Source organism: Oculina patagonica, chromosome 2, assembly GCF_052425735.1.
Source record: "Oculina patagonica isolate OP01 chromosome 2, crgOcupat, whole genome shotgun sequence".
NCBI lineage: Eukaryota > Metazoa > Cnidaria > Anthozoa > Scleractinia > Oculinidae > Oculina > Oculina patagonica.
In genome coordinates, this window is record NC_135759.1 from 14,147,508 (window position 1) to 14,175,506 (window position 27,999).

The window sequence follows — 27,999 nt, forward strand, 5'->3', positions numbered from 1 at the left end:
TGTTTTTTTAATTTACATAATTTTCCATAAATTAGCATCAGTTAACGAAAATTTACGGCACCTTTTCCGAATGTTCCCGCAGATAAGCCGCACCCCCGCTTTCGAGCGAAAATTTTTGAAAAAAAGGTGCGGCTTATCTGCGGGTTTTTACGGTATTTTGTTATTTTTGGTGTAATTTTGTTATCAATAAAACATTTGTATTAGTTTCTCCTGAGCCACAATCACCAAAAAGGCTTTCTGGGCTACCTCCACCTGGATCAAGACCACTGATTCCTCCCCCATCACAAGAACCACCAACAAAAACAGAGAAAAACAACAACGAGATTCCCAAGAATACGCCCTCTCCAAGGTGAGCACCCTTAACCTTCAGAAATCCCTATCCCCCAGCAGTGCAGATCAAGTTGCATCTTCTCATTACCTGTTGGTAGCAAATTTAAATATTTAAAATAATTTGAATATCCATACCCACCCCACGGAAGGTCATTGAAAATTCCAAAGAGGTGGGATCTCAAAAGCCAAATTTTTTTAAAGAAAAGTGTGGGGCTTGAACCTGAAACCTCCAGATTACAACACCAGCGCCCTTAACCACTTGGCAATGCTGCCTCCACTAAATTATTGTTAGTCTATATTTAATGAACGTTCTGTTAACAGAGGGAATGCTGCAGGCAATATACAGACCTTTTGCCACATAACAAAACTTTTCTTTTTATCATTCAGTGATAGTTTTTTAATAAGTTAACGTTTTTAGCCTTCTTTGTAAATGTTATAATTGTAACTAGCTTAGTATTTTAAATACTTTTTTTAAATTTTCAAAGACATGTAAATTTTCCATCATTGTAAGTTAGCTTGTAGTTTTTATCTCCAAATTTGTTTTTGTAAATATATTAGATGCAGGGCACCTCTGGATACCAGCAACCAGCTGAATGGGCTACCCTGCTTAAATAAAGTTTAGTTTACATTACTTAACAAGTTTTTCCGGTAGGGGAGGGGGATTCAAATCAAAAAACCTTCAGTGGGAGGGGTTTGGATATTTTTTGAAACAACGCAATGAACCTTGAAGACAAAGGCGAAGAAACAATCTTGACACAAATCCACAACTAACACTGTACATTATGACAGTTGTATTTCTTCACTGGTTGCATAAGTTTAAAACGTACCAGTAGAAACGGTTCATTTGAAATAATTCGCTGCATTAATTTGGCAGGATTCAGCCACCAGCTGGCAGAAGACCAGTGCCGCCTCCAGCTGAGGAGTCACCCCCACCTCCACCTAGGCCTGGTATTAAGGTATGTCAAAATTAATTATAATTATGTGAAATATTTCTCAATAAAATAACACAGAGAAGGGAATTGCAAATAGTGCAGTCCATCTAGTTTATTACAAAGGACAGGATTACCTTTAAAGTTTTGATTTTGAGCTTTTTGAGGGTTGCTAATACAATCATGAAAATTATGCTGATGGCCTGTTTCTGTTTTTGTTTTGTTTTATACAGCCCCCGCCTCTGAAACCTCCAAGACTTCCAAGGTTTGTTAAAAATAAGCATCGTAACTTGGTTAGAGAGCTACCAGCAGTAACAAATCTGATAGTTTTGCTTACTTTGTTGCTTTACCTCCACTTCCCCCTTCCTTGCCTTGATATACAGTAGTCATGTATGATGTTACTTTTTTTTTAATAATTTTGACAATAATCTTGTCATTTTGTGCTGTTGTTTTCTTGCTGTCCTCCTTGACGGGTTCCAACTCCCCAACCAATCAAGTAAAGGAGTATGATTTTTGGTAGCTAAATGCATCCTGTGAGAGTGATAAGCTAACCTGACACTATCAATGATGCAATAAAGTTATGACTGTGCAAGGTTAATCCTGTTTATTTTTCCAGAAAATCCCGAATTTCTAACACAAATATTTGGTAATCTTTGTTATCTGATGCCATTTCCTGTCTGCTTTCTCTGTAGTTTAGTCTTTCTTAATTTTTTTTTTTTTGGTGGGGAGTGGGGGGGGGGGGGGATTTATAACACTATGACTGTATTGTATTATTCACTATACTTCCCTCAGACTGTATGAATAAATTTTGCCTTAAAGAGAATTTGTCCAGTTGTATGTTTTGCTGATTTTGTATTTTTGTATCTTTTATTTTTGCAGCGAGTCTGATAGCCAAGGTAAGCAATTTAAAAATAGATTAACATGTAAACTGTAAGTAGAAAATAATAGTCAAGGTAGCCTTGAGTTTTTAGACGGGTTCTATATCTGTTTAAAAGAGATATCACCCTGCCTCATCATAATTTCAGTTTTTAAGTTTTCCAACTTTTTTGTTGAATTGCTAGTTGAGTTACCACTTATTGTTTTCAATAACCACTGACCACCAACAAAAAAGTGTCGGCTACTTCACTCAGAAAAGTTGGCTGCTTTTTACCCTAAACTAAGGCAATGAAAGGAAGGTTTTTTAAACTACTCTACTCTACTCTACTCAAATGTAAATTGAACCCCCTCAATTATCACTTCCAGGTTACTTTAAGTCATCATTAAGTAATCGCTCAGATAGGAATACTCTTTTTGTATTAATTTTAGATGACAGCCCCAATTTACCTGGGAGACACTTACCATCCATGAAACAAAGATCACCTCTTCCTGCACCACCTGAACAAAAGGTAAACTAATCATCTACAATCACCTATACATGTAGAGCAGTCTTCTGTACCACAAGCTCCTTAAGACACTTTGGGCTTGTATATATGGAAGTACAGTGACTCTGGAGGTCCATGCATAATGCATAGGTAATTAAGTGGCTGCAGCTCAGGCAAATATGATCCAAAACGTTTTTTTTTTGCTTTTGGTGGTACCTCTCCTACATACACGTAGAGAACCCACCTGCTAGGGTTAAAATATTTTCCTTTCTTTCTCCCTCTCCCCTCTCTCACTCCCCTTGGCCCTTCAAATTTTACTGGCAGAGTAACTTACCCTTCCGTTCCCTGCATGTGGAGAAGATCGAAGTGGTTGTTGTTGATAATAACTTTTTTTGAACTCTGTTCATTTTTTTTAGCCTGCTGATCCACTGAAGCAGTCGCCTTGGTTTCATGGACCGCTGGACAAAAAATTAGCAGAAACTGCCTTGAAAGCATTTTCCAAGGTCTGATTTTCATGCCAAATTGTTGCTGTTGTTTTGTCGTTTGGGATTTAAATTTGCTGTGCTCTCTAACAATATATTATTTTTATTATGTAGTACTTAAAAAAGCATGTTAAGTGTGCACGCTGCATAGTGCTACATAAAATTTGTGAAATGTAGCTATAAAATGTAAATAAAATAATATGGAAACAAAATAAATACTACTTATTAACCGAGAGTGAGGTCATTACAGGGGAATCTCAGACCGAGGCCGAGTATTGACCGAGCGAAGAGAAGAGGCCGAGGAGATCCCTGTAATGACCGAAGGAGAGGTAATAAGTTATTTATTATATGGCCTTAGCGCTATTCTAAACTGAAATATCTAAAAAACACCAAGGTGAAACTCGCTCTCGCTCTCTGTGGCTCTCTTCGTCGCCATACTAAAAAAGTATCGGTATGCTAATTTTTTCTTTCGGTTGTTGAAAAGATAGTTACATTTTGTCGGTATTTATTGTCGTTCTCGCAATGCGCTAGTAGCTTTTACTCACAACTCAAAAAACCGCCGAGCTGAGAAAATTTTTCATAATGCCCGCTCAACAGCCAATCAGAGCACGCGTACTATTGTAGCCATATAATAACATGGAAGAAATATCAGGAGCTTTCTTACACGTGTATCAAGATGGAATTAGAATTCTGGGAGGGAAACCGGGAACTGCGGGAAAAACTCTCAGAGTAAGAATGAGAACCAACAACAATCTCAATACACATGTCATGCCTGGTCCAGGATTCCAACTTGGGCCACCTCAGTAGAGGGCAAGCACTCTCAGCCTACCCTGCCTCCACCCGTCATCCCCTTGCAGGTTCACAAACTTGTTTTAACGCAAACCCATCAGAGAATGGATTTTGTCTTCTTAGCTAACACCCATTGGTCACTTTGATCAGCTTGCTACTGCCTTCTTGTTTTATGGTGTCAGTCTGATTTTTTTACCACTCTTTCTGTTGTGCCTCTGTTCAAAATTACGTGCCTTCATAAAGATTTTTAATCATAATCTTTTTTAAACCTTTTGATTTAGCCATAAGGAGAAAAACCAAAGGTGATCCAGCATAGTTCCTAGTTTATGTCTAAATGATAATTGAGCATTTTACCTTTATTCCTACAGGAAGGGGCATTCATTGTACGGAACAGCTCCAAAGATCTAAATAGCTACTCCATGTCTCTTTTTTCCAAAGGAAATGTGAAACATCTAAGGTATATTGCTTTATTAAAATTTTGTATAAGCCAAGGGTGGGGGATTTTTGAATTACTGAGGGAAATTAATTTTGTTTGAGTGGAGAAGGGACTCAGAAGTCAAGTACATGAAATCATGAAATCCCATCATCAAAATCAGTGGCCAGAAATTTCACTAATTTTTTTTGTTATTTCTTTAAACTCAAAATCAAAACCAATTAAGATACCTTTAAAGGATACGATTGTCATAGCTCTCGTTTCTGAATACTTTATCAAATTTTTGTTTCTCTGTAATTGTTTCTAACTTAGTTTCTCCTTTATATAAGATTTCTTCAACTAACCAATTGTCTTTGTTCCTTATATTTTTCAGAATGCCTCGGATCAATAACAAATTTGTTCTCGGAGACAGTGGAAAAGTGGTAAGGTTTAACGTCTTGTGTACACCTGTTTACGTTCTTGTTCACCTTTTTTCTTGTATATACCTGATTGAAGAATCATTGATCCATGAAAAGCAAACCATAAACGATGCGACCCAAATGTTTACTGCCAGGAAATTGGATAAAATAATCGTCGTCTGTGACAGAGTAAAGATGATAATAAGACAGGTTGCAGAAGTGGCTGCAGTAATTACACAATAGAAACGGATTACAGTTTGACTCACTGACTCACTGACCCAATGATTAACTCTTTGACGTATGAACTGATTAGATTGATTGATTGATTGATTGATTGATTGATTGATTATTATTATTATTATTATTATTATTATATTTTTTTTTGATTGATTGATTGATTGATTGATTGATTGATTGATTGATTGATTGATTGGCTCTTATAATTTTTTCTCAGCAATTTACTACCATACCTGAGTTGGTTGACTACTATAGCCAGCACCATGTTGAGCTGAAGTCAGGAGGCTCTACCTCTCTCACTGCCGCCTGTCCAGTGAGGTTATGATCAATCGACTCCACAAGACTCTAATGATGGAAAACCTCCCCTACTACCATCCATGTGGAGATAGATCTGTTTAATATGCAAGTGTGATTCATGACCCAGCACAGATGTCAGAGAAACGTCAGGTTTAATTACAGTACTGATGTTACTAGTGTAAATAACTTAATCGCACAAAGTGCCTCCTAACTTATGCGTTGGAACATAATTGCAGGGGCTCTCGGCTCTCGTTTTCCACGGATGATGTTTGGATGTTTAATCAAGAACATCAACCAATAGGAAAAAATTATGGTCATTTTCGCTCATCAGATATAGAGGCAATCATGCGTAAAGTAATTGTGTCAAAACTAAAGAAATGGCCCCCAGTAGACCCCTGTGGCAATGAGCAAATAAAACTTGCTTTTAACCGAATTGAAAAATTCTCCAATTGACGAGAAAATCAAACACATGTTCTAGCACGTTGCGTTTGATAATTTTATAAGAACCAAATGCTCAAATAAGTCCATAATTGAGATTTTGTGTTTAAAAAGTTTAAAGATCTCCATTGTAAGGAATTTGGTAGTGACATATAACTGTATTTCACTTGTTTCAAATGCTTGTAACGAAATTCAGTTTTGTATATTCCTGAGGATCTGAAGAATATTGAGAAAATAAGTGACAGCGATCACTCTAATTCAGAAGAATACTAAGAATAGAATTTGATTTACGAGTTAGAATGATTTACAAAGACTCTCTAGATTTTAATATTGTAATTTTTATACCAATTTAAAGTGATAGAGTATTTTTTAGGCAGAAATGTATATATTTTTAGTTTAAAAAGTAGAATAATAATAAGAAGAACTGGTTACGGAAGGAACTCATTTATTAAAGAGCGTGCATTTTCATTTAGCTTTTCAAGAAGCAAGAAACTTAAAGTTGATTTTATAGTTAATTGGAAATTTTCGAGTGGCCATCGTATAATCCACTTTTGCCAATGAAAAAACTCGAGCAGCTTTGCTTTAACCAATTGGAGCAAGGATGTTTTCCTCTCGTCCAATCAGATTCAACCGTAAATTGGCTTCCGCGTTATTTCGCGCCCTTTTCAAAAGTTACAAATCGTTTCTAGTTCTGATTTGTATAAAAATTATATTTCAGTTTTACGAAAGTCATTCGAAAACCACTTATCTACAGGGGACCATTACAAAGAAAAACACCTTAAAATAAACTCCTTGTAGGTGTCATTTCTTTGCTTTAGAAGATGGACGCTCTTTAGACATGGTTTCTTTTTGGTCGTCCGTTGAAATGCTAAAATATGGCCGGTGGTTAATTTAAAAGGCTGCAAGCCATGAGTGGATGAGGGATTTTCGCCTTTTTGTTGGAAATTACTGATAACAACATTGTATAGGGCAGATTATTGAAACTTGAATATTTAAGATGGGCTTTTGTAGAAACTATTTTTTGGGCCATACCACTAATGACGAAACTTTAGTTGTTGAGCAGAACATGAATTTTACTGAATTACGTTTTGTATCTAATACCCCATTCACACCAACAAAGCTTTTTAATTAAACCAGGTTAAACTAAATGACAATCAGCAACAGAAAACTGAAAGAGTGAATTTTACACACGGCTCAACCAGAAACCCATAAACCCTTATGAGTTTCTGTTCATCTCTAACTTGTTCTTTCATTGTGCTAAGTTTAAGGGAAGCATCTGTGAACAGCAAGAAAACAATTTTAAACCGTGTTTAACTAAGCAGCTTTTAAACGTGTTTTAGCTTTAGTGTGAATGGAGTATAACTATCAAGTAGATGAAATTAGCGTGATTTTAATAAGTTGTTGTTCAAAACGTTTCTTACTAATTACTTAAATACGTAGATTTCTTGTTCCCTGAAAGCAATTGGTGACCTCTTGATTTTTTCTTTACTCATGTTAGTGTTTTCCTGAAGAACTAACCGTGTCTAGTAAGTGGATTCACTGAATTGAATTTTACTTTGGTCAGACGGCTTTATTTCATTCATAAGTCGGGGACAAAAGTTCCTTTTCAGTTTGGAACTGTTACGTTTCTAGTAACAGGATGTTTTATTATCACAGCAATCTCGATTCCAAGGTATTCTCGAGGTACTAATCCAATATGGCGGCTAGACTTCTTGAAGAACACCGAGAAGACCCTGGGAATGAGGTTCACATACGGTGTTGAGTTTGCCTAAATTTCAAATTTGGTGAAATAAAATTGGATAGAAATGTGTTTTTTTTTTTACTAAAAATGGAAATGTAAGAGCTTTTTTCATATGAATCGATTTGCTTCAGGCCTCATTTTGGCGTAGTTTATCTGCTTTTAGGATTTATTGTTCATGTCAGTGTTTTTCTGTTTTGTTATATTGCGTTTTTATATCATGTTAAGTAATTTAGGCTTTACTAAAATAACAGCTTAGAGTCTGCATGTAAAGGAAAGGTTCAAGTCATAAATCCTGCTAAACGCTCATCATTTAGTTTATTAGCACTTATCAGGAGTTCCATGTCTACATGATATATAGAATATTTTTAATACATGTAATAGAGAGTAAGTTGAATGTAGATATTTTTGTAACTATATTTACGTCTCATTTTTATAAGAATAATAAAGAAGCTCGATATTTTTGGTTTAGTACTGACGTTTATTTTTATTGCCTTATGAGCGAGGTCTGATACAAATAACAGCAACGACAACGCAGCTTTTAATAATCAGTAAAGTAACAAACACCATAATACTTCCGGTCAGCAATCAGCAATACAAACTATTTTTGGCGGGCGCAGGGAAATATAAATACGGTATGTAGGAAACGCACTCCACACAGTAGAACTCAAAACGGTACAAACAACCCACTCCCCTCCCCCGAGCTATGCATGAAAGTATATAGCCTTTTGCCTCTTTTAAAACGAGTCCTCGTGTAAATGTTTTCATATGAAAATGAGAGGATTTGCATGAGAATCCCGGGAGGGGGGGGGGGGGGGGGACACTTCCTATAAATGGGCTAATGGAGATGTGTCGCAGGATGGGGTCGCTTTTTCACGACTGGACTGACTAGACTAAATGGGGTCACACTTTTCCGGGATTTTGAGAGTAAGAAAAATTCTGGCAAATGATAATGTCAGTGCTAGTGTGATGTTACCGTTAAAGAAGAATGTTTGCATTTCAACTATTTATGACGGTATGTTTATAAATGTTTATGGTAAGCAAATGTACCAGAAAGTTTATAGTGTAGCTGTAAAGTAAAGTGTTTTTCATTCAGTTTGTCAAATGTGTCAATTCATTTTAGAATGACTTAGCCAGAGTTAAAAGGGTTTATACGGTAGACGCAAAAACAGAAAGTGACTAAGTTGGGGTCGAAAAATTACATTTACCCAAAAGTGACGAAGATGGGGTCTATAGTTGCCAATAGAATATGACTATAATGGGGTAGGGGTTCTGAGAGGCCAGCGGCACATATCCAACAAAGATTGACCCAAGTACCCCCCCCCCCCCCCAACCCCCCGGGATGAGAATGAACGTGCTGGTGAAGCTCATTTTTATACAAATCATTTCCAGGTTCGCACAAAGACCCGTTTTGACATAGAGGAATTGGCTTTTATTGGTAGCCTCCTGCTAGCTATTATTAATTTTTAAGCTGGGGAAACCCCCCCGGAAACGACGCGCCCAATCATTTCCTGATTAGAAAGAAAAGGAAAAGTTGGTTTTGGGAAATCCAAGGGACACTGGAGGGAGGTGGGGATGTGGAATAGGCTTGGTTTAGGACGATTTGCTATTGTCCCGGGTCGCGTCGGTAGATATTTTTTGCTTTTTTTTTAAAATTTTTTGTTTTTTTTTTTTTTTCCTTCCCGTTTTTTTTTTTTTTTTTTAAAATTGATCGATTCGGCAAAGGTGAACAGGACCCACGGGAAATGTCTCGTCTCGAGATCCTCGGGATTCCTCGGGATTAGAGCCCAGTATTTCCCGGTTTTTTAGCTCACGAAAGAAAAAGGAAAGGAAATCAAAGATGGCGGCAATGCACCCAGCCGCTCTTTGGCTGATTATAGCCGCAGTTGTGGGGATTATTTTACTTATTGCCACATTAGTGGCGAACAGGAATCAAAAGAAACCGAAGAAGGGTAAGTCTGTTGACATTTTTTTCCCTGATTTCAATAGAGAAGTTTATTACCGACTGTTCACTACAATAGCTGGCTTTCAGTGCTACGTCAGCGCAATCATTCATGAGCTAAAGTAAAGTTTAATTCACCTTTGATCCAGCAAATGCAGCGAAAAAAGATAGAAGTGGACGATATATAATTTTGTGTCGCTGAATTTTTGTTATGGCAAGACACCCAACTGATGTTTTGATGTTCAATGATAATTTAACAACGTGCGTTTTATAAGCTTTTGTGGCTTTTTTCCTTATCCATAAGACAGAGATAAGCTTAACAAAACGTGCTTTCCTTAAGTTTAATTTGTAGTTTGTTGTACCTTATTGTAATCCTAGAATGTGTTTTATCATTTTTTGGGGAAGATTTTTATGTTAAATCACTGGTCGGAATACCAGGGACAATTCCATTTTATATCCATCCCCCCCCCACCCCCTCACTGTTGAGTAGTTTTTCTGAAGGGTTTTCTGAGGGGGTAGCCTTGTCAGCATTCTTTGAGCTTTCAAATATTTGGGGGATTGGGGGAAAAGTTGGCTTTTTATCTGATGGGGTTAAGAAAAACCTTTTTTTTGGGGGGGGGGGGGGATTTATGTCCGCACTTCGTTCTTTTTTCCTTAAGCCATGTTACAGGAGGCAATTTTCCTTGCAACTTGCAGCGCAATGATGATGACTGAAAAACATTGCAAGTTACAGGGGGGTGTCACTGTTTGCAATTATTGTTTTCAACTTGACACACACGCTGAAAATTATTATGTTCACTTCCACAAGGAAGGACGTGCTCTGATTGGCTCATTTTTAAAAAATGTGTTGCAAGTTGCGATTGACATGTCACACATAGCAACTTGTTTCACAATGCTGCCATAGTAACATTTTGTTCTTGAGGTTGCGAAAATGGGGGTACATGTGCAATTTTTTTCGCAATTGCAAGGCAATATTTGTTGCATGCAAGTTGCAGGAAAAATTGCGTGTGTAACATGGCCTTAGGGGGTAATTTTGACTTAACTCGTCAACGGGGGCGGGGGGGGATATAAAATGGAATAGCCCAAGTTGCTCCACAGTGAATTTGCTGAGAAAACAATAAACTGATCATGATATAACTGGGTAACCGGTCATTCGCACAAGGAAACAACTTACCTCAAGGAAAAAAACTGGCTGTATAATTCTCGTTCTTAAAACGTGCCATGCCAAAGGTTTTGGAATACAAGTAAACTTATTGCACGTACAAATTCCAGGGGAATTATGCTGGGGGGATGTCAGTTTGTTTTGGGGGCATTGTTACTGGGATTCTATATCTGTATACCATCCAACTCTCTATATCCTGGCATGAGTCGTAGGCTTGCCATACAAAACTTCAAGTTTATCTCACAAATGTTTGCTTTTGCCAAAGGATCGATCGATAATTTTTATTACTCTTGGCCCCTAGCTGAAACATTTTGAGCTTTTACATAGATGACTGAAACACCCTATGAATTATGTTAATTTGACAACAAACAAACACAAGTATGCACCACTTGACTTTATTAGGCAGACCTTACCTGTTTTTTACTCAAATTAGTTGGCAGGTATACATTATTGCAAATCAGAGTGCTTGTCATACCTCTGATTGGCCAATTATAACTGTTTCTGAATGGAAAAATCATGTTATTATTATTTTTTGATGATAGCTTTTGGAAAGTATAAAAAAATAAATTTATGTTTTTGTTTTTGCTCCTAGGGGCATCCAGGTCTCAAGAACAAGCAGACAATGTCAGGGAGGTTGGTGGAGCAAGAAGACGTCAAAGAAATGCTATGTCAAGAATGAGAAGAGCACAAAATGATGATGATGATGACGATGATGAGGATGATTACGAAGGTGATACAGTAGATCTATTGATCAAGACAGTTGTTAAGTTCATAGTGATCATAATTATGATAAAAAAGCAATAGCCGTCAGGCTATCTTCAACTGCCAAAAAAAGAAGTTCTTGATAAAATTAATGGGTTTGAGTAGTTAAATAAAATAACGTTTTATTTACATTTTGACTGATGTTAGATGTATAGTGAAACCTCAATAAATGTACAGAGTCAGTAATTAAAAAGTTTAAAGGTAAAACTGGGAAACCAGTCAAGAAATGTAAATCACAGTTTGGAAACTTTTGTTTTGTTAATATATAGGTGCTGGTGGAGAAGGTTACTCCATGGGGCTTGATAATCAGATGCCTGTTGGAAAGATTGGCGCTAAAAAACAAAAACGGCTTGAAATGAAAGAGGAGAAGAGACAACTAAGAGAGGTAGAAAATTATGCTTTGACTAATTATAACTTATTTAGGACACCCTTAATTTGTTCATCGTACTTTTGTGGAGATTATGATAAAAAAAGAGAAAATTTGAAATGTTGATACAATCATTCATTATTTTACAAGATAGCTTTCTTATTTTGTAGCATGATCTTAACTTAAAATGGATTTTGTTTCTATATATAGCTCTCTTTAACTATGTTCTCTTTTATATATTTAAGCAAATGGAGGCTGAAAGGGAAGACCGAAAACAACGTGAAGCCTTACGAGAAGAAGAAAGGAAGAGACTGGATGAGCGAAGAAGAATAGAACAAGAAAAACTGGTTTGTACTTAACTTTCCCTTTGCAAAAACTACCAAAAAGGGTCTTTTAAAAGACAATTGATGATTCATAATGTATATTTTTGTTTATTGCACTGTTGTTTGTTGTCTCACACTGACATGGAAGAATTTGTTTCTTTTATTATTTTTTTTCAGGAAGAGGAGGAACGCAAAAGGAAGGAAGAACAGGAGCGCAAGGAACATGAGGAATATCTGTTGTTAAAAGAAAATTTTACAGTAGAAGAGGAAGGTGTTGGCGAGACTGCTGAAGAGGTAAGTGTCAATCCTATGCGAATCTCTGTCAGAGGAATGGGTATTGTGGCCAGACAATCTTACATTGCAAGTATTTACTTTAATTTGTCAGATATGCAACTGTTTGTAGGGTTGCCAAAAAAAAGCTGACAGCTGTCAAAAGTCACCACCAACTTGGTGCTTTTGGCGGTTTCTCTGCTATCATATCCTCTGATTCTTTTGTAAAAGATGGATACATGTCCCAGCCCCCCTCCCCCCTCCCCTTCCCCCTAGACCTAGCAGCTTGGGCCCTTGGCTATGTGAAATCTTGCTTTGTCAATGCCAAATGTCTGGTTATGGCCCTGCTCTTCCTCTAACTATGCTTTTCAATTCCTTAAAATACATTATGTTTATGTTAATGTTTTTTGCTTGTTTTTTTTTTGTTTGTTTCAGTCTGAAGCTCTTCTTGAGGAATTTGTCAACTACATTAAGGTAATGATAGAATGGCAATAAAAAAGTGGAAATTATATGCTATAGCTCAGAATGCGTAATTGTAAATAAAACAAACATATATATGATGACTAGCTATTTTTCCTCTAAGCTTTAAACACATCTATCATTTGGTCTTAGAACACTAAAGTGGTGCTACTAGAGGAGCTGGCTTGTCAGTTTGGTCTGCGGACACAGGATGCCATTGATAGGCTTCAGTCTTTACAGGACATGGAAAGGATAACAGGTACCATTCTTTTAGTGCAATTTTTGTAGTGCCGAAGTTGTATCAACTTTCGAACAGTACCAGTGGTAATATATTATGGCGATAAAAACACCATAAAATCGCTGCTTCTTTCTGTGCCTAAACTAGCAATGATTTCATGGCAATTTTATTGCTGCAAAAACGCAGGCACTTTAAACCAGTTCAAAACTTGATGCATCTTCAGTGCAACAAAAACTGCATTGAATTGCACAACAAAAATCCCCTGTGTAAACAGGCCTTTAAAATCAAAAGCATTTAGAGACAGTAGTCCTATAATCTGTATCAAGGCTGGAAAAAAAACTTGAATACCTGTATATATACAGTTCGCCCTCCAGACCAGCAACTCTCAAATTGTGCTAAGTTGCCAGGCAGTTACTGGTACATGTTTTTCTAGGTTCACTTTTTTGTCCTGAATCAGAATTCTTCTCTGTGCCCTTGCCAATAAGACAAGTGAGAATACCCAACAGGAAAATCTCTTGCCTGGATGACAGACAGAACTTTTTTTTCCTTTTTTTTTTTTTTAATTTGTAAAAAAATTTATATTATTTTATTGTTAAAACATTAACTATCTAAACTATTTTAGGGGTAACAGATGACCGTGGAAAGTTTATTTACATCTCTCCTGAGGAACTACAAGCTGTGGCGAAGTTTATCAAACAACGTGGACGAGTTACAATCAGTGAACTTGCAGAAAGCAGCAACACACTTATCAACCTACAGACAGATAAGCCTCACACAGAATCTACACCAACTGCTCAAGTGTCTGCATGAGGTTATTGACGGAGATAATATGACAAACAGTGGCAGACAATAAAAATTATGTCAGTGGCACATGTACACTGTATTTATTTAAAAAGCCCAGTGTCAAGACTGGCTTTAATCCAGTGACGATGAGGTGATCCTCTGGTGTTAAGATGTTGGCAAGTAGCTTCCAAATTATTATTTCAAGAATTACATTTAAATGGAGGTTTTCTTATTAGTATTACCAGTAGTCTGTTATGATGCACATTACTCAGTATTGAAGCCTAATTTTTCTTGATGTAGCTTCAACTTTCATCGAGTGACTAGAGTACATGTGCTGAAACTGAGCTTATAATAATTTAAATAAAAAATAAATTTGTCGGGCATCATTAAATTGCCCGGTTTGTTTTCATTAGGATTAAGTAATTTCTTTCCAAACCATTCTTGCACTGGGGAAGAACCAGTGGCCCACAGTTAAAATGTGGTACTGTAAAAGCAGTGGATCTGATAGCTAGGCCTAGTAGGTCTGCAAATTACATCAAGTGCATGTAATGTTTGAGCTCTGTCATTGGGTCAGAATGAAATGTTCTTCTCCATCCAGATAATATCTGAGATATAATATGCCAAATAAACAAACATGCATTAATCTATTGTTGTTTGTGTAAACTTTGAACAGCAAAAACATACCCAGTATCTGAATTTGAGTTTATCTTTCATTACAGGGTTGCCTTCGAGTTTTAGGGTTTGATTGATCATGTTTCATCAGCATGCCTTTTTACACTTGGGAAAAAGAAAGAAGAAATGCAACTAAAATTAAGGGTCCTTTTCTTTTTTGAGCGTCCAATCCTGGGTAGTACGCAATTTACCGAATATGGCATGCATCCCAGGGTCTCACAGCACTCAAAAACCATGTGCCCTTCTTTATTTTTGTGCCTAAAATTTGTATATTTGAGCAATAACAGGAACACTGGTCTTGATTGTTGCGTCCAGTGGGAGGGGATTTGTCAGATTTCCTCTGTGCTATGGGGATTTGATGAGGTTTGAATTCACTGGCCTCTTACTATTGTGAAGACAACTAACAATAATGAAACTAATATTATTACAAAAATTTGTGTTTTATTGCTTATTCCTCCATTACAAAACTGGAAATACTAGATGTGTAATTATAATAAATTATGTCTTTATCTGATTCAATAAATATTGTGTTTAAAAAATTCAATGTGCTGTTTTGGACAAAAATTCAAATACTGTCTCAAATGCTTTTAAATTATTATAATAGAATGAGATATTATTTACATATTAATTTAGAAAATAATAAGTTAGCAGATAAAGAGATATTTTACACAATTAAAAATTTGATCAGCTGAAAAAAAGAAAGAGCAATTGTTTTGATTTATAAGATATAGCACAATAACTATTACAGGTATTATATATTAAAAATGTTTCTACATGTACAGTACATGGTGGCTAGCTCATTATCCCACTTAGGTCTGAGTAATGAATACTAATACTGGTAGTTATGTAAAGAAATTGATAAACTAAATGCACTGTAGCACTGAATAAAATAATTTTGTAATTGAATAATTGAAATTGAGTCATTTGTAGCAATATGCTGTAAATAATTCTATTGAAAAGTTCTTGCAAATATGCGTGATATATCTTAAATTTAAATATTTTTAAATAGCAAAAATAAACAGTTGCGTTGTGAATAAAATCTGGTATTAACCGCGACTTCTATGGGTAAAAATTCCATAAAACGACATCTCCTAACCTTGGTATTAACCAAGTATTTTCTTATTGTTTAACGCTACTCCTGATTAACTAGTAATAGTTCTCACTATAAAGCTGCCCCCGCCTTTTTATAATTTGTTTTGCAGCAATAATCTGGGATTTTAATAGTAGAGTCTTTTTGTGGCCTTTAAAATTAGGCTTCTTTTTTACTGTGCCATGTACATCAAGACATTGTTTGGTCTGTTTGCTGCGGAATTTCTTGTTGTGTGAGACCATTGCGTCCTAAAAATAGTCACAAGTTCAAGTCGAATAGATTACCTAACACGCGGAATTAACACCTAGCGGAAATAACACATAACGCATTATTCATAGTGACAACATGCAAGATTATTCCCAGGCTTATAACATTCACAATTAACTTACAATAATTGCCAGTTCAAAAAGCCTAAAAATTCTATGAGTGACAAAATATGGCACATTCAAAGATTCGAGAAGACAATTTTTATCTTTATTTAAGACGGAATCCACTAGGAAGTTGAGTAATATTTATTAAAGTTGGACAAAAATCAATTTCCAGAATATTTAAATCCTATTGCGTTATTTCCTACCCTTAATAAAAGGTAAAGATGTAAGTAATTTCCGTGATAACACCAACAACAATTTCATCAGAGTCTGAGAAAATGAATTTCAAAGTTCACAAGGTATAGGAAAAATCTCACGTGTAGCCATTTTGTAAATTCGTCTTAAGCGATTCAGTGGAATTCAGCGGAACTTCAAAATGTGTTTCGATGTGTGGTGTTGTTAGAAAAGATTCTCTGATAAGATATTTGAAGCAGTAACAAAAAATTTGCAATAAGGTGGAAATAATTCTGGTACAACAATTTCTTATCCGAGTCTGAGAAAATGATATTTAAGTTCACAAGCTAGGGCAAAAGCTTACATCTTTTAAGCGATTAGTGGAAAGCGGAACAAAAGTGTTCAGGTGTGTTGTTAGAAAAGATCCGATAAGATATGAAGCAATAACACAAAAGCTTGCAATAGTTAAATAGTTTTGTACATAATTTGTCCAATGACTACTCGAAGTCCTGGCGGATTTCCTCTTAAACCACTTTTTGGATCAAATAATCTGACAGTTTGTTAGCGAAACAAATTACCCCCGATAGCAAACCTTAACGCTCGAACCAGCTTTTGGAACACACATAGCCAAGAACACGAAACCAATTGCTCGAAATCTTTCGACGTATTACTGAAGCCTGGTTCTCATATGATCGTCCCGATCGTCGCTGTCGCTTCTGTCGCTTCAAAAAGTTCGCTTGCTCCAATCACCTCAGACTTTGCAAACGACAGAAGCGACAGAGACGATCGGGGCGATCATATGAGAACCAGCCTTAACAACTGCTTCAAATATCATTTAACACAACCAAAGCAGCTAGAGAAACCACTCGAACAAATTGGTGAACACGTGAAAACCAAAAATTGGAGTAATCAACGTGTGAAGTACAAATGCCAAAACACGCGTCAGTCTTTTAAATACCGTACTAACCGAAGGTACGGATTTTCATTTGCCGCTACCCCCTGTTATCGTGACGTCATAATACCCATAACTCCTTCGGGAATCTTCTGCTTATATGTCATCATTACCCAGAGATGCTTTGTGGCAAAACGTCATAATTACCCTAGATTCCTAGCGGCCTTTTTCGAGCAAATCGAGATTTTTTCTGGTATACATACCCTATATTTTGACTGTAAGTACATTCTCTATATATACGCGGGGGCAATAATTGAATAGCTTGATGCAAAACTATGCTAAGTATTTAGGGAAAAATCGTTTTTTCCTTCAAACGTGCCCTTTTTGCAGTTCTTATTAATGGAAAAACATTGTCCTCGAATTAATTTTTGCACCTTCTAAATAAACTATTCACTTAAACAATAAAGCGGCAAAGAGAGAAAGAGGATTAAACTAGCAGTTACAGTAAAGTAAAGTTAGGGTCAGCTATTTAAGGTTAGGTTAGAGAATGTTATATAAAATTGAACTTGACCGACGAAACAGGAAAAAAGTGAAAAATATATAGAAAATGAACGAGAAATCCTAAACAACGACCGCCGTGCCCCCTCCGCCAGCTCTAACCACAAATGCACTCGCCATGTTCAATGTTTCTTTTCAGTCAGCAATTAGGCTGCTAAGTTATCCATATTGTTTTCGCTTTCCCCAGTTTCTCTCCGTCACGCGTACCGCGATCTTGACTCACAAGCAATTTTTTTTTAACATTCAGGCTGAAGGATCGCAGCAGTGAGTTTTTCTTTTTGGTAAATTATCCTTCTATTTGTTCTTGATTGAGTAGCGTTCCGTCTTGCCGTCCGAACTTTTGACGCGACGACTCCAAAATTATGGGATTCCCTGAGTAGCTGAAATACGGAAAGTCCTACGCCAAATCTAAGAGAATTTATAGTCTAAAAGCACCCCTATCCAACGTTCAACGCGGCCACAGGAAATGAGCCAAAACTTCGAGAAAATAACGTTTTTTGGAACAGAAGTTGCTTCTAGACCTCGCCTGGCTCAATGCGCCTCGAAAGCCAAGTTTACCGCCAGTCTTGGCAGGGCTTAGCAATCTTCAGGCAGCAACACACCGCTCTTTGAGATATGCTAGTGGCTTACGGGTTCCAGACTTAATGATGTCCTTTCACCACCAGACGGGCGTAAATATGTGTCAAATAAGCGAAAATAAGCGGACCTAATGCGTAGGTGAGTTTTCAACTGGTCTGATTGAAAGTCTCGTTGCCTCGGCTTCGCGCGCCAAAATAATTCAAACGTAAGCTACGTCAAAAGTAGTTTAAGAAATTCATTTCCAGATCCCGTTTTGAGCGAGCGAATAAATTCCCCCCCCCCCCCCCCAACAAAAGGACAACGATTTTCTATTTAATCGAAGACCACACGCAAATTGGCACGTGAGCAAAAATTCAGGCGCGTTTGAAGGAAAAAACGATTTTTCATCTTAAAAGTCACTTAGCATACCTTTGCATCAAGCTATTCAATTATTACTTTATGGAGAGCTGTGGACGTGGGAGCACAAATAGGAAACTAGAAAATTGTATAAAACCTTGTTGACATGCTGAAATTTCTGCTAGAGTCTGCTAATAACAAGTCATCAAGATGAGTGAACTTGTGTCTTTCCTCTTACTTTTCCAAGCAGATAGTTGATGAGAATGAACAAACTGATAAAACCTAACTCTCCCAAGGTAATTTTTGAAAAAAAACTGTAGCTTGCAGTTATGTAAAGAGGACTTGAATGTTTATATCTGCAGGTTAATTTGCCTTCTCCGAATGTATGATGTTGCAACGGGTCAACCAATTTATGTGGCCTGTTTATAAGAGTGTTAGATGGAGGCACCATCTTGGCCCCTTGGGATACATCTCTTGACAGCACATGATCTCCTGTGCAAATGATCTTGGTTTCAGGAACATTTTACAGTTTTCACCCCTTACTTTCAAGTCTTCCGACATCAGGATACCCTTCTAAATGTCGTACATCCACAAATTTGGCAAATCCAGCTCTTTTGATTGCTTCTATACCAATGTCCCTGAAAAATAAAGATAAAATGCACTGTCATGTGACTGCAATATAATCTTACACTGGATTATTTTTCCCTGAGGTGTGGGGATCTGACAAGTGAATGCCCCCTGGGTCATGTCCTCAAATCCCCTACATATCCCGGCCCTGGGGTGGTGTTCTCAGTTGCCATTCGAAAGAAAACAACCTTGTAACTTCCCTTCAAACACACTCCCCCCCACAGGTAACAGTTCAATCCCCCATATTCCCAGCATATTACTACTCTCGCCAACCTAAGTGCTTAAACTATATTTTGTATAAAAAAACCTAACAATTCTTACTCTTACAGACATCAAGTGCTATGCGTGACAGCTGTTATGTTAATTCAATTATCTAATCAAAATATTTTGTTGTAAAAACATTTTAAAATACTCACGAATCTTCAAATGCCCAGCAGTCTCTTGGCTCCACCCCTAATCTTTTGGCAGCTGTCAGAAAGGCGTCAGGATTGGGTTTAGCATTCTGATAATCTTCATTTCCAACAACTACGTGGAACAAGTCACGAATGCCGGCCTCTGTTAATGCTGTGTGGTTTGATAAAAATAATGAATAATGATTTAGAAATAAAACCTCAGTTCCTTTCATTTTATATTTAGATAAAAGTACAGTGCACGTTTCGGCTCTTGCGAGGTTGAAGTCGACGGCATAGACCTAAGGGCCAAAGATATAAGCTTACATGTACGTGCGGTAATTTTATCCAGGTGTTGAAGGATGCAAATTTAAAGTCATTCAGGAATGTGCATGAACATGTATGTTTCAGACTTTAAAACTGAAAATGTAAACAATAAATTCCTGTCATTTAAAAACAATCGGTTCTAAAAGCAGAAATGAAATTTAAGGATAAAAGAAAGTCACGAAGGTTTATCTTGCCTTATTATAGCTAGTGTTATCACGTCAGAAATATCTAGAAAAGTCAAAGAGCAAACAGGGATGGACTTTGACCCTCTCGCGGCGCGTTAATTCAACAACAAAGAAAGCTTACAAGAAAATCGAGACTAAGCAAGAGTTGTAGCAAATCTTTTAAAACTGTGTTAGAGTAAATGAAAAATTCAAGCTAGAGAGACAAAAAAGTTAAGTTAACTAACCTTGCTCGACTTGACTTCGAGAACTCCCGGAAGCAACTGCCGTAGAAATACCACGTCGGCGAGCTTCTAACGCAAATCTAACCACACAAGGTATAACTTGAACAGATCGCAGTCCTTTTAGAAAGAAGGCCCTCTTTCGAGCGTACACTTCAATAGGATCTAAAGTAATCCCTTGTTCGTTTGCTAGTTCGCGAATGATTTCTCTACCAGGTACTCCCGCCAAGGCGTAGAAACTCTCTTTGTCGAATTTCAAGCCAGTTTCATCGCAGATTGCACACCAAGCACTCCAGTGCAAAGGCATAGTATCCAGCAAAGTCCCATCGCAGTCAAATATCAGCCCTTTTACCCCAAGAGGTAACGGCATACTGTATTGTAGAAAGTTTGTTTATACGCGGAGTAAAGTCTTCCCGCCAAAAATATTTTGTAAAACTTGCACAAGATAGATGAAGTTCCTCTAGATCTGACAGTCGATGTCGGGCTTCAATTTAGCTGACGAGGATATAAACACTTGCAGTTTGAATTATTAGTGAATCAGTGACCCAGAACTATTTTTACCACAGGAGGGAAAAAGCTTCGTTAAGCTTTATACGTAGTTTCGCTTTCGATCACCTTTTGTTTTCCCCAAGTTCAGTGTGGGTCTCGAGTTGTTCGTTGTCATTGATGTAGCACGTATTTTTGGAAACCAGTCGCGTTGTGACGGCCCCTTGAACAGTTCTTCAATTATCTCCAGATTTCAGAAATGACTTTTGCCATGTCCTGGATAGGAAATTGGCTGAACAAAGCCGTGATGGATAGATATAAAACTTCACGGTGGTGTATTTTCATCAATGAATGAAAACGCGTGTTTGTTGTCACGGACTACTTTACCTCTAGGAATGGACCGTGGACTTTCGGATTGGATTCTGGACTATTGTACAACAACAGTTAATGTAAAATGAATTAAACTATGTAGGCAAAAAAAATGTAAGCTCTTTTGCCTCCTACAAGACAGATCGCCTACCGGTGAAAATATCTTCAATAGTTTAGTTGAAACCGGCCTAACAAAAAGTCCACTGCATGTGTCAACTTGTGATCTGCAGGCAAACAACTGATGCATGATAAACATACCTGGCCCCTTTTGCCCCCCCCCCGGGGGGGGGGGCACTCAAAAAAGTTTTATACGGGGAGGCTCCGCCCCAAGCTCTTACCCCTTACCCTTTTATATACCATTTTCACAGAAATTGTACCCCTTTCGTATACCTTTTACTGAAAAAAGGTACCCATTTCATATACGTAAAAGACTTGGCATAGACTTAGAACACGACGTTTTCTTGTCATTTTCATGTTGCGCTTTATAAATTAAAAATAATACAGGCATAAAGTGCGTCTGTTCGAAACATTTTAATTCAAGGCCCTTTTAAAAAAACGGATTTACATAAAAACGGATTTACATACCCTTTCATATACCTGAAATCCCTACCCTTTTATATACCTGAAGCCTGAAAAAGGTACCCCTTTCGGGCGGAGCCTCCCCGTATAGGCCATTATATGGAGTACCCCCCGGGCCTTTGGCACAAAGGTTGGTAATAGGTAAGATTAAATTTTCTAACCAAAAATAAAATGAAATAAAAAAAGGAAAGAGAAATGGGCCTGATTTTCACCAATGTCAAAAACCCACCATCTTGTTTTTATTTGGCCATTTCTTTTTGGGGAATATAAAATGTTTTTTGTTAAACCTCAAGACGTACATAATTTACCTAATCTTACTCAAACATCAGATTTTGGAGTCAAATTGAAGTCCACACTAAAGGCCAATGTACCCTATGGTTCAAAATCCAATAGTCATTGATCCAGTCCTAGTTTCTGTATTTTTGGCCGCGAAGTCATTGTCATAATGACGGAAGGGAGTCTTTTGTTCGTCACCGGCCGGCTGTCTAGGATCGTCTAGCAAAATACTGATCGGCATGATCAAGCAGTATTTCGTGCTTACTGTCACAAATTATTTTCTTTCCTTGTATACTGAATTTCTGGCCAACAAGAAACTCGGCTAGGGCTTTCCACAAGTTGCTCGTGATTTCCCAAAAAGTTGCTCGTAATTTCTCAAAAAGTTGCTCCAAAGTTGCTCCAAAAATCCAAAAAAGTTGCTTCTGATAATAAAAGTTGCTCGAAAGTTGCTCCAAAAAATCCAAAACGCTGCTTCTAATCAAGAGAATTTCTCTAAATATATGCTTATTTCCCTTTGAGGGTAAGATTTCTAAGCAAATTTATGCAATCTTACAGCAAAAAAAGTATCAAGGATTTCATTAAGTGAGAAAAATCGTGAAGATATCGATGACGTCATTTTTGATGACGAGTTTTGAAATAATGCAGAATGAGCCGAAAGTTGAAACGTCTTCAGATGTTCCCCGAAAATCTTCGGCAAACTTCGTAAATGTTCGGAAACGTTCGTATTGCCTTTGAACAACACTCGGATAATCTTCGGAAATCTTCGGTATGGAAATTGTTCAAAATGCAATAAGTTGCTCGAGCGGAAAAAAGTTGCTCGAAGGGGAAAAAGTTGCTCGAAACATGAAAAGTTGCCAAAAAGTTGCCGAGCAACTTGTGGAAAGCCCTAAACTCGGCCCGATCTGAAAACAATTTTGTCATGCTAATCGCGTGCCATTTTATTGCATTTTAATTTTAGAGTGGAAACCATGCACAAATTGCTTTCCCTTTTGTTTTCCTAAATTGATGTTTTAGATCATGTTCAACCAGTAGGTGATATGCTTCTGGTTCAACTAATACTTGTATAACACTACCCCAGTGGGGTGGGGGGGGGGGGGCGAGGGGTACTTGGGATTTCAAGTGACAGGGATGATCGAAGCATTTTAGGGGGTTCAAACTGTTTCGACTCTAGGATTTTTTGGGTAGGAAAATTTGACAAGTACTTTTTGGGTGGCTTGATTTAGGAAGGGATTTTTTTGGAATATTAAAAAAATCTAAATATTCGTGATAGTGCCTTAGGTAGTGAATTTGAGCTTTTCTTGGTCCGAGGCAGGGCGCCCCACCCAAACATATCCACGTGTCCCTCTAGGGGTCTGTAGCCAGCAACGGCAACCACATAGATGGTCCTGGAGGGGGTAGGGGGGTATTAACTCCATTTTCCCAGCCTATTTGTTTTCCCAAATTTTCAAAATTCCAGTCCCAGTTCTATTTTTTTTGTCCGATTCCCATTCCCATTGACCAAATCCCACTGACCCAAATCCCATTTTTCGAAATCCCAGTTACCATTTTACCCCTTCAGGCCCCTCTACATAGCAGGGGCATATCCTGGGGGATTGACAAGGAAGTTGGAACCCATTTCCCCCCCCCCCCCCAGCAGAGGTGTTAAAATTAATGTTGTGACAATTTTCTGTTGAAGTCAGCCTTGCTTAAAGTTTTGGCTGCTGCTTATGCAACCCCTTTTTACAATACTGTACCCGGTATCTGCCCTTGGAGGGGACAATAAAAATGAAGCAAATACTAACGTCAAATTCCATTTATTCCCTTTTTGTCTTTTAACTTGACACTTCCTAATGTATTTTCTTTTGTAGCTTAAGCTACATTATGTCGCAAGCATTAAGTTTTTCGTTTGCAATGTTAAGCCCAGTTTAGTATTTGTGTGTATATGCGCAATAATCTTTCTTCCTTTTGAAGTTAAATAAACCTCCTGTGTCTAACTGCATAAGTATGTCCCTTGTTATATTAGACTTGAAGCTAGTTCTTAAATATGCAAATATATATTCTCATTATAATTTAATGCAACTTTGAAAAGTTTGTCTGGGAACATTTTACAAAATTTACTTTGCAGACTTTCTTATGTAGTTTTACGTCTGCTGCTGAGCAGTTTATGAACCTGAATGCAGTTGCATCTGGGCCTTATTGCCTTAGCAATAAAATTATTAATTAGGGAACAATGACAGCAAAAACCATATGGTTTAATGTAGCATGAAGTTTCGCCCTATTTCAACTTTTTTTTTGTATGTTTTCCTTTGACATTATTAGATTTTCCCAAATAAAAATCATTACTGAAGCCTGTCCCAATAAAATTTGGGCATTTCATAATACTAATTTTTACAACAAAATTAATCACCTTTTCCTCACAGCCATTTTTGCATGAACTGCCCAGATCGTATATTATTTGATACTTATAACTATTTCAATATTTTAAGTTATTTTTTCTGACCATTTTAGAAATTAACGAGGACGTGATATAACCATCAACTGAAATTTGTATCCTTGATGCAGGTTGTCTCTTAGCAAAAATGTTTTTCTATGAAATGGTCAGAAAAAATTCAGCATTTATTGGTTTTCCCTGATCAGGAGCCCTTCTATAGAAAACTGTACAATGAATGGATACAAAATCATTCTGTGCTAAAAAAAGTTGTTCAGCGCAACTCCAATGTGGTGAATTGACTTTTTCCTAGAATTTGATAACATTGAAAATTCACAAATTCCTATAAAGACAAAATTTCATAATAGCCGAAGAACCTTAAAAAAAATATCCTCTAGTATTTTTAAATAATTTTAAAAAGTAAGTCCTTTCTTAATAATTAAAATATGCACTTTTCCTGTTACACATTTTTGCAAAGGTGACTACTTTTACCCTGGAAACTTTGACTACACAAACAAAAGCATGAAAATTAAATTTGAGTCAAAATATGATACACCAAGTTTTTTTTTTTAACTCAATCGCAATTCTGTTTCTTTACATAAGAAAATGGAAAAGAAAATTTGTTTTATAAATTATATTAATTTCTCCTTTGCAACAAAATGAAGCTCTCCCTGTTCCCCTTTTGGTCATCACATTGGAGTTGCACTGAATGTTTAGTACTACATTTTGAAAGAAGCATGTTTATATTAATATTTCCTACATAGTAAAGGCTCGATATCTTAAGCTATGAAATTCTGTATTGTGGTTTGTTATCTCATGTCCATTTTCATCTGTTCTAATAGGGTATCCCTCCATTTGTCGCACATCTGTAATCCTGTAGAATCCTGCTTGTCTTATTGCTTCAAGACCAATATCCCTAAAAACATCAATAAAAATGTAAATTAATAACTAAATGAATTTGTTCATTACAGTGCAACCTTCTGCGTCACTAAAAGATTAAGAAGTATTGCTGAGTCACCAAGTACTTTGAGAGCAATATTTTGCTTCAATAAAAAAACTGGACACAATTAATATGCACCTAAAGAACATTACCAACATTATTTCCAAAGTCAACATTTTCACCAGGAAAACATCTCTGTCTTTCTTCTCAGGCATCTATTAATCTTGGGTGGAATTTTAAGCTAAAAACCCATTAGCAAAAAGCTTTGAGGCACCTTGTTGCTTTAAACATTCAGATCTGGTGGGAGTTATAAACTAATTCAAATAATGTATTTCAGTAAATTAAAAAAATTATACTTTCTACAAACTTACGTGTCTTCAAAGCCCCAGCAGTCTTCAGGTTTAACGCCAAGTCGATTGGCTGCTGTAATGAAAGCATCTGGTTTTGGCTTGTGTTCTTTATAATCTTCATTGCCCAGTACTACATCAAACAATTTTTCAATTCCCGCTAGCTTGAGAGCTAAAATTAACAACAAACAAACAGAAACTTAAACTGTGAGTCAAATCTTGACCAATACAAGGAAAAGAAGCAATAATTATTGTCCCTATTTCTGGCAATCAAAGTTAAAAACAATCGATCATTCTTGATTGAACAGTCCCATCATAAATACTGGCCCTTTTGATAGCACTTGAGTAAATCAAGCATAATGGGTACAAGGGGTTCCCCCATTAATTTATTATTTTTATTTACAGGAACATTGTTATTTTTCTAAGAAATCCATTTTTCGTGTTTAGGCAGATTTCAGTTATTTCACAAATCTTAAATCTTGGCCAAGAATAACATCAATCATCAATCTACAGAGGATTTCAAAAGTCTCGCCAAATCTTGTTATTTTTTTTGTTCATGGCTTCATTCCAAAAATGACTGAATGAGAACAGCGGTGTATCTCTGATTTCTTTGGGCAAAAATTATAGGCCTCTTTTCTGAATTTTCCAAAAATATATATATCACAAGTAGCTTAACCATCCTTTGTAGTGTCTTCATCAGATAGAATTGGTTTCTTGCAAAAAATAAGCCTTATCCCTTGAAAAGCAAGGGCCTAAAAACTTCCAGAAACTTTTGAGGTCTCTCAGCTTTAGCTTTTGAGTTTGTCTGTTAAAGTTATGAATAATTAATTGGAAGGGGCATTTGTAAAGCTAAAATTATTGACGTGCAAAACGGCTGTTTCAGCGTTATTATGCACATCTTATAATAGCAAGGTTGACGATTTGGCACTATTTATTCGAAACAAAGGTAATAAGTTCCTCCATTTCTTAGAAACGCACGATACGCGTTTACAGGCAAAGAAATCGCGGATCGTGAAGTTTTATTACAATCTATCTTCAGCTCCCAAGATATAAACAAATATAAAGCCATTAATCACAATTTTGTGTTTTCAAGGCCGATATTTCGCAAGTTTCTTTCCATTCAAAGCGTACGTGCTCGATCGAACGCGTGTTTACCATGTTCATTACCACCTGGGGCTACTAACCAATCAGAACGCGAGATTCCCACACGCCCTTGACACACCTCCAAAAATTTTCCATTTCTATTGTCATGAATATTTTCAAAATACGAAAAAATATATCATGGTACCATGAGCAAACCGATGAAAAACACTCCGATTTAACCCTTATAGAGAAAAAGAAAGGCCCTCTTCGATGTTTTCAAGTATTTCAAGAAGATATCTGAGATATATGCTAAATAAACGAATACGCACGAATCTATTGTTATTCATGTGGACTTTGAACAGCAAATAGAAAATATCTTATTTAAGATTCATCACCCCATTTCTTTCGTTACAGAGTTGCTTTTAGTTCCTAGTTTAAATTGTAGACGTGTAAAATCCTCGGAATGCCCATTTTATCTTTGCAAAACCAGGGAACTGCACTATATTTCAAAACAATTCTTGAGAGGGTATGTCTGGGGGCGGCGGCCATGACTTCACAAACAAACCACCTGAATGTAGCGCGACAAATAACGAATCTCGTGGCACAAAACTACAAGAACCTATACAAAACACCCTTGGTTATATCAGAAGGAAAGTGTTAAGGCCACTGTCGTTTAAATCTCTTCAAAAGTTAACGTTTTAACTTCAAACAGCTAGTGTGATATCTACGTTCAATACCTTTTTGCACTTGAGCGCGCGAACTCCCCGAAGCCACAGCAATTGGGATTCCCATTTTATAAGCTTCTTCAGCTATTCCTGAAACGCACTGGATCGCTGAAACGTTCGTTAACCCTTCTAGGAAGTACTTTCTTTTTCTTTCGTAAATAGATAACGGATCGAGTTTGATTCCTTGCTGCTTCGCCAACACATTGATAATTTTCTTGCCTGGCACGCCAGCCAACGTGTAAAAGTCGGTTTTGTGGAAGACTAGTCCAGTATCTTTGCAGATTTTACACCAAGCTTTCCAGTGGATAGGCATAGTATCCACAAGGGTCCCATCGCAGTCGAAAACTAAGGCCTTAACATCCTCGGGGATCACACGTGAATCAGGAATCATTCTCTCAAGATTGTTGATTGTTGTGAGCGAAATATCGGTAATGATGTAAAACTGCCAATAATCAGCCGTTCGACCGTCCAAGATAGCTTTCCTTTCGACAGAAGATCTCTCTCAGCCCCAGGTTAGGGCTCTAGATGGACGAGATCGGTGCAAATCTGCACAAAAATCTACGAGGGGTGAACCCTCTGCTGTCTTAGGAAAAGCACGATTTCAAAGTAGTTTTCCCCTTTGTCACATGGAATT

General features: G+C 37.0%; 4 protein-coding genes across 6 annotated transcripts in view; 2 read left to right on the forward strand and 2 right to left on the reverse strand.

Annotated features, from left to right (window-relative positions):
- The window catches only part of LOC144643077 (uncharacterized), a 46,629-nt gene extending 38,726 nt beyond the window's left edge, over window positions 1-7,903 (forward strand). For both annotated transcript variants that reach the window (XM_078502216.1, XM_078502217.1), the window contains exons 18-26: window positions 205-349; window positions 1,205-1,286; window positions 1,493-1,524; window positions 2,139-2,155; window positions 2,565-2,644; window positions 3,037-3,123; window positions 4,260-4,348; window positions 4,698-4,746; window positions 5,177-7,903. In XM_078502216.1, the coding sequence (XP_078358342.1) occupies window positions 205-349; window positions 1,205-1,286; window positions 1,493-1,524; window positions 2,139-2,155; window positions 2,565-2,644; window positions 3,037-3,123; window positions 4,260-4,348; window positions 4,698-4,746; window positions 5,177-5,284 (689 nt within the window). In that variant the 3' untranslated portion in view covers window positions 5,285-7,903. The remainder of the gene's footprint in view (window positions 1-204; window positions 350-1,204; window positions 1,287-1,492; window positions 1,525-2,138; window positions 2,156-2,564; window positions 2,645-3,036; window positions 3,124-4,259; window positions 4,349-4,697; window positions 4,747-5,176) is intronic.
- Window positions 7,904-9,256: 1,353 nt separating this feature from the next.
- LOC144643078 (DDRGK domain-containing protein 1-like) lies at window positions 9,257-15,211 on the forward strand. Its single transcript, XM_078502219.1, has 8 exons — window positions 9,257-9,384; window positions 11,129-11,266; window positions 11,568-11,683; window positions 11,911-12,012; window positions 12,166-12,282; window positions 12,694-12,732; window positions 12,871-12,976; window positions 13,578-15,211. The coding sequence occupies exons 1-8, from the start codon at window positions 9,273-9,275 to the stop codon at window positions 13,763-13,765; spliced, it is 918 nt and encodes a 305-aa protein (XP_078358345.1). The 5' UTR covers window positions 9,257-9,272; the 3' UTR covers window positions 13,766-15,211.
- A 1,361-nt stretch (window positions 15,212-16,572) lies between these two features.
- LOC144643079 (fructose-1-phosphate phosphatase YqaB-like) lies at window positions 16,573-21,004 on the reverse strand. Of its 2 annotated transcripts, XR_013568845.1 has the most exons (4): window positions 20,160-21,004; window positions 19,451-19,598; window positions 18,526-19,045; window positions 16,573-17,267 (listed from the first exon to the last, which is right to left on the reverse strand). XR_013568845.1 is itself a non-coding variant. In XM_078502220.1 (3 exons), exons 1-3 carry the CDS (start codon window positions 20,521-20,523, stop codon window positions 18,940-18,942), a joined length of 618 nt encoding a protein of 205 aa, XP_078358346.1. In that variant the 5' UTR covers window positions 20,524-21,004; the 3' UTR covers window positions 18,504-18,939. The 2 variants fall into 2 exon arrangements, 1 of the variants encoding a protein (XP_078358346.1); XM_078502220.1 differs by lacking the exon at window positions 16,573-17,267 and having other exon boundaries at window positions 18,504-19,045.
- Window positions 21,005-23,640: 2,636 nt separating this feature from the next.
- Window positions 23,641-27,984, reverse strand: LOC144643080 (fructose-1-phosphate phosphatase YqaB-like). Its single transcript, XM_078502221.1, has 3 exons — window positions 27,378-27,984; window positions 25,582-25,729; window positions 23,641-25,186 (listed from the first exon to the last, which is right to left on the reverse strand). Exons 1-3 carry the CDS (start codon window positions 27,754-27,756, stop codon window positions 25,027-25,029), a joined length of 687 nt encoding a protein of 228 aa, XP_078358347.1. The 5' UTR covers window positions 27,757-27,984; the 3' UTR covers window positions 23,641-25,026.
- Window positions 27,985-27,999: the final 15 nt, after the last annotated feature.

Excerpts from the sequence above, each read along its gene's own strand:
- LOC144643079 (XM_078502220.1), bottom strand. The coding sequence starts at position 20,523 with ATGCCGTTACCTCTTGGGGTAAAAGGGCTGATATTTGACTGCGATGGG. Across the intron at positions 19,599-20,159 it reads TCGAAGTCAAGTCGAGCAAG|CATTAACAGAGGCCGGCATT; the intron begins GTTAGTTAACTT and ends CAAACCACACAG. Across the intron at positions 19,046-19,450 it reads TGCTGGGCATTTGAAGATTC|GGACATTGGTATAGAAGCAA; the intron begins GTGAGTATTTTA and ends TTTATTTTTCAG.
- LOC144643078 (XM_078502219.1), top strand. The coding sequence starts at position 9,273 with ATGGCGGCAATGCACCCAGCCGCTCTTTGGCTGATTATAGCCGCAGTT. Across the intron at positions 12,013-12,165 it reads GAATAGAACAAGAAAAACTG|GAAGAGGAGGAACGCAAAAG; the intron begins GTTTGTACTTAA and ends ATTTTTTTTCAG. Across the intron at positions 12,733-12,870 it reads AATTTGTCAACTACATTAAG|AACACTAAAGTGGTGCTACT; the intron begins GTAATGATAGAA and ends ATTTGGTCTTAG.
- LOC144643080 (XM_078502221.1), bottom strand. The coding sequence starts at position 27,756 with ATGATTCCTGATTCACGTGTGATCCCCGAGGATGTTAAGGCCTTAGTT. Across the intron at positions 25,730-27,377 it reads GCGCGCTCAAGTGCAAAAAG|CTCTCAAGCTAGCGGGAATT; the intron begins GTATTGAACGTA and ends TGTTAATTTTAG. Across the intron at positions 25,187-25,581 it reads TGCTGGGGCTTTGAAGACAC|GGATATTGGTCTTGAAGCAA; the intron begins GTAAGTTTGTAG and ends TGATGTTTTTAG.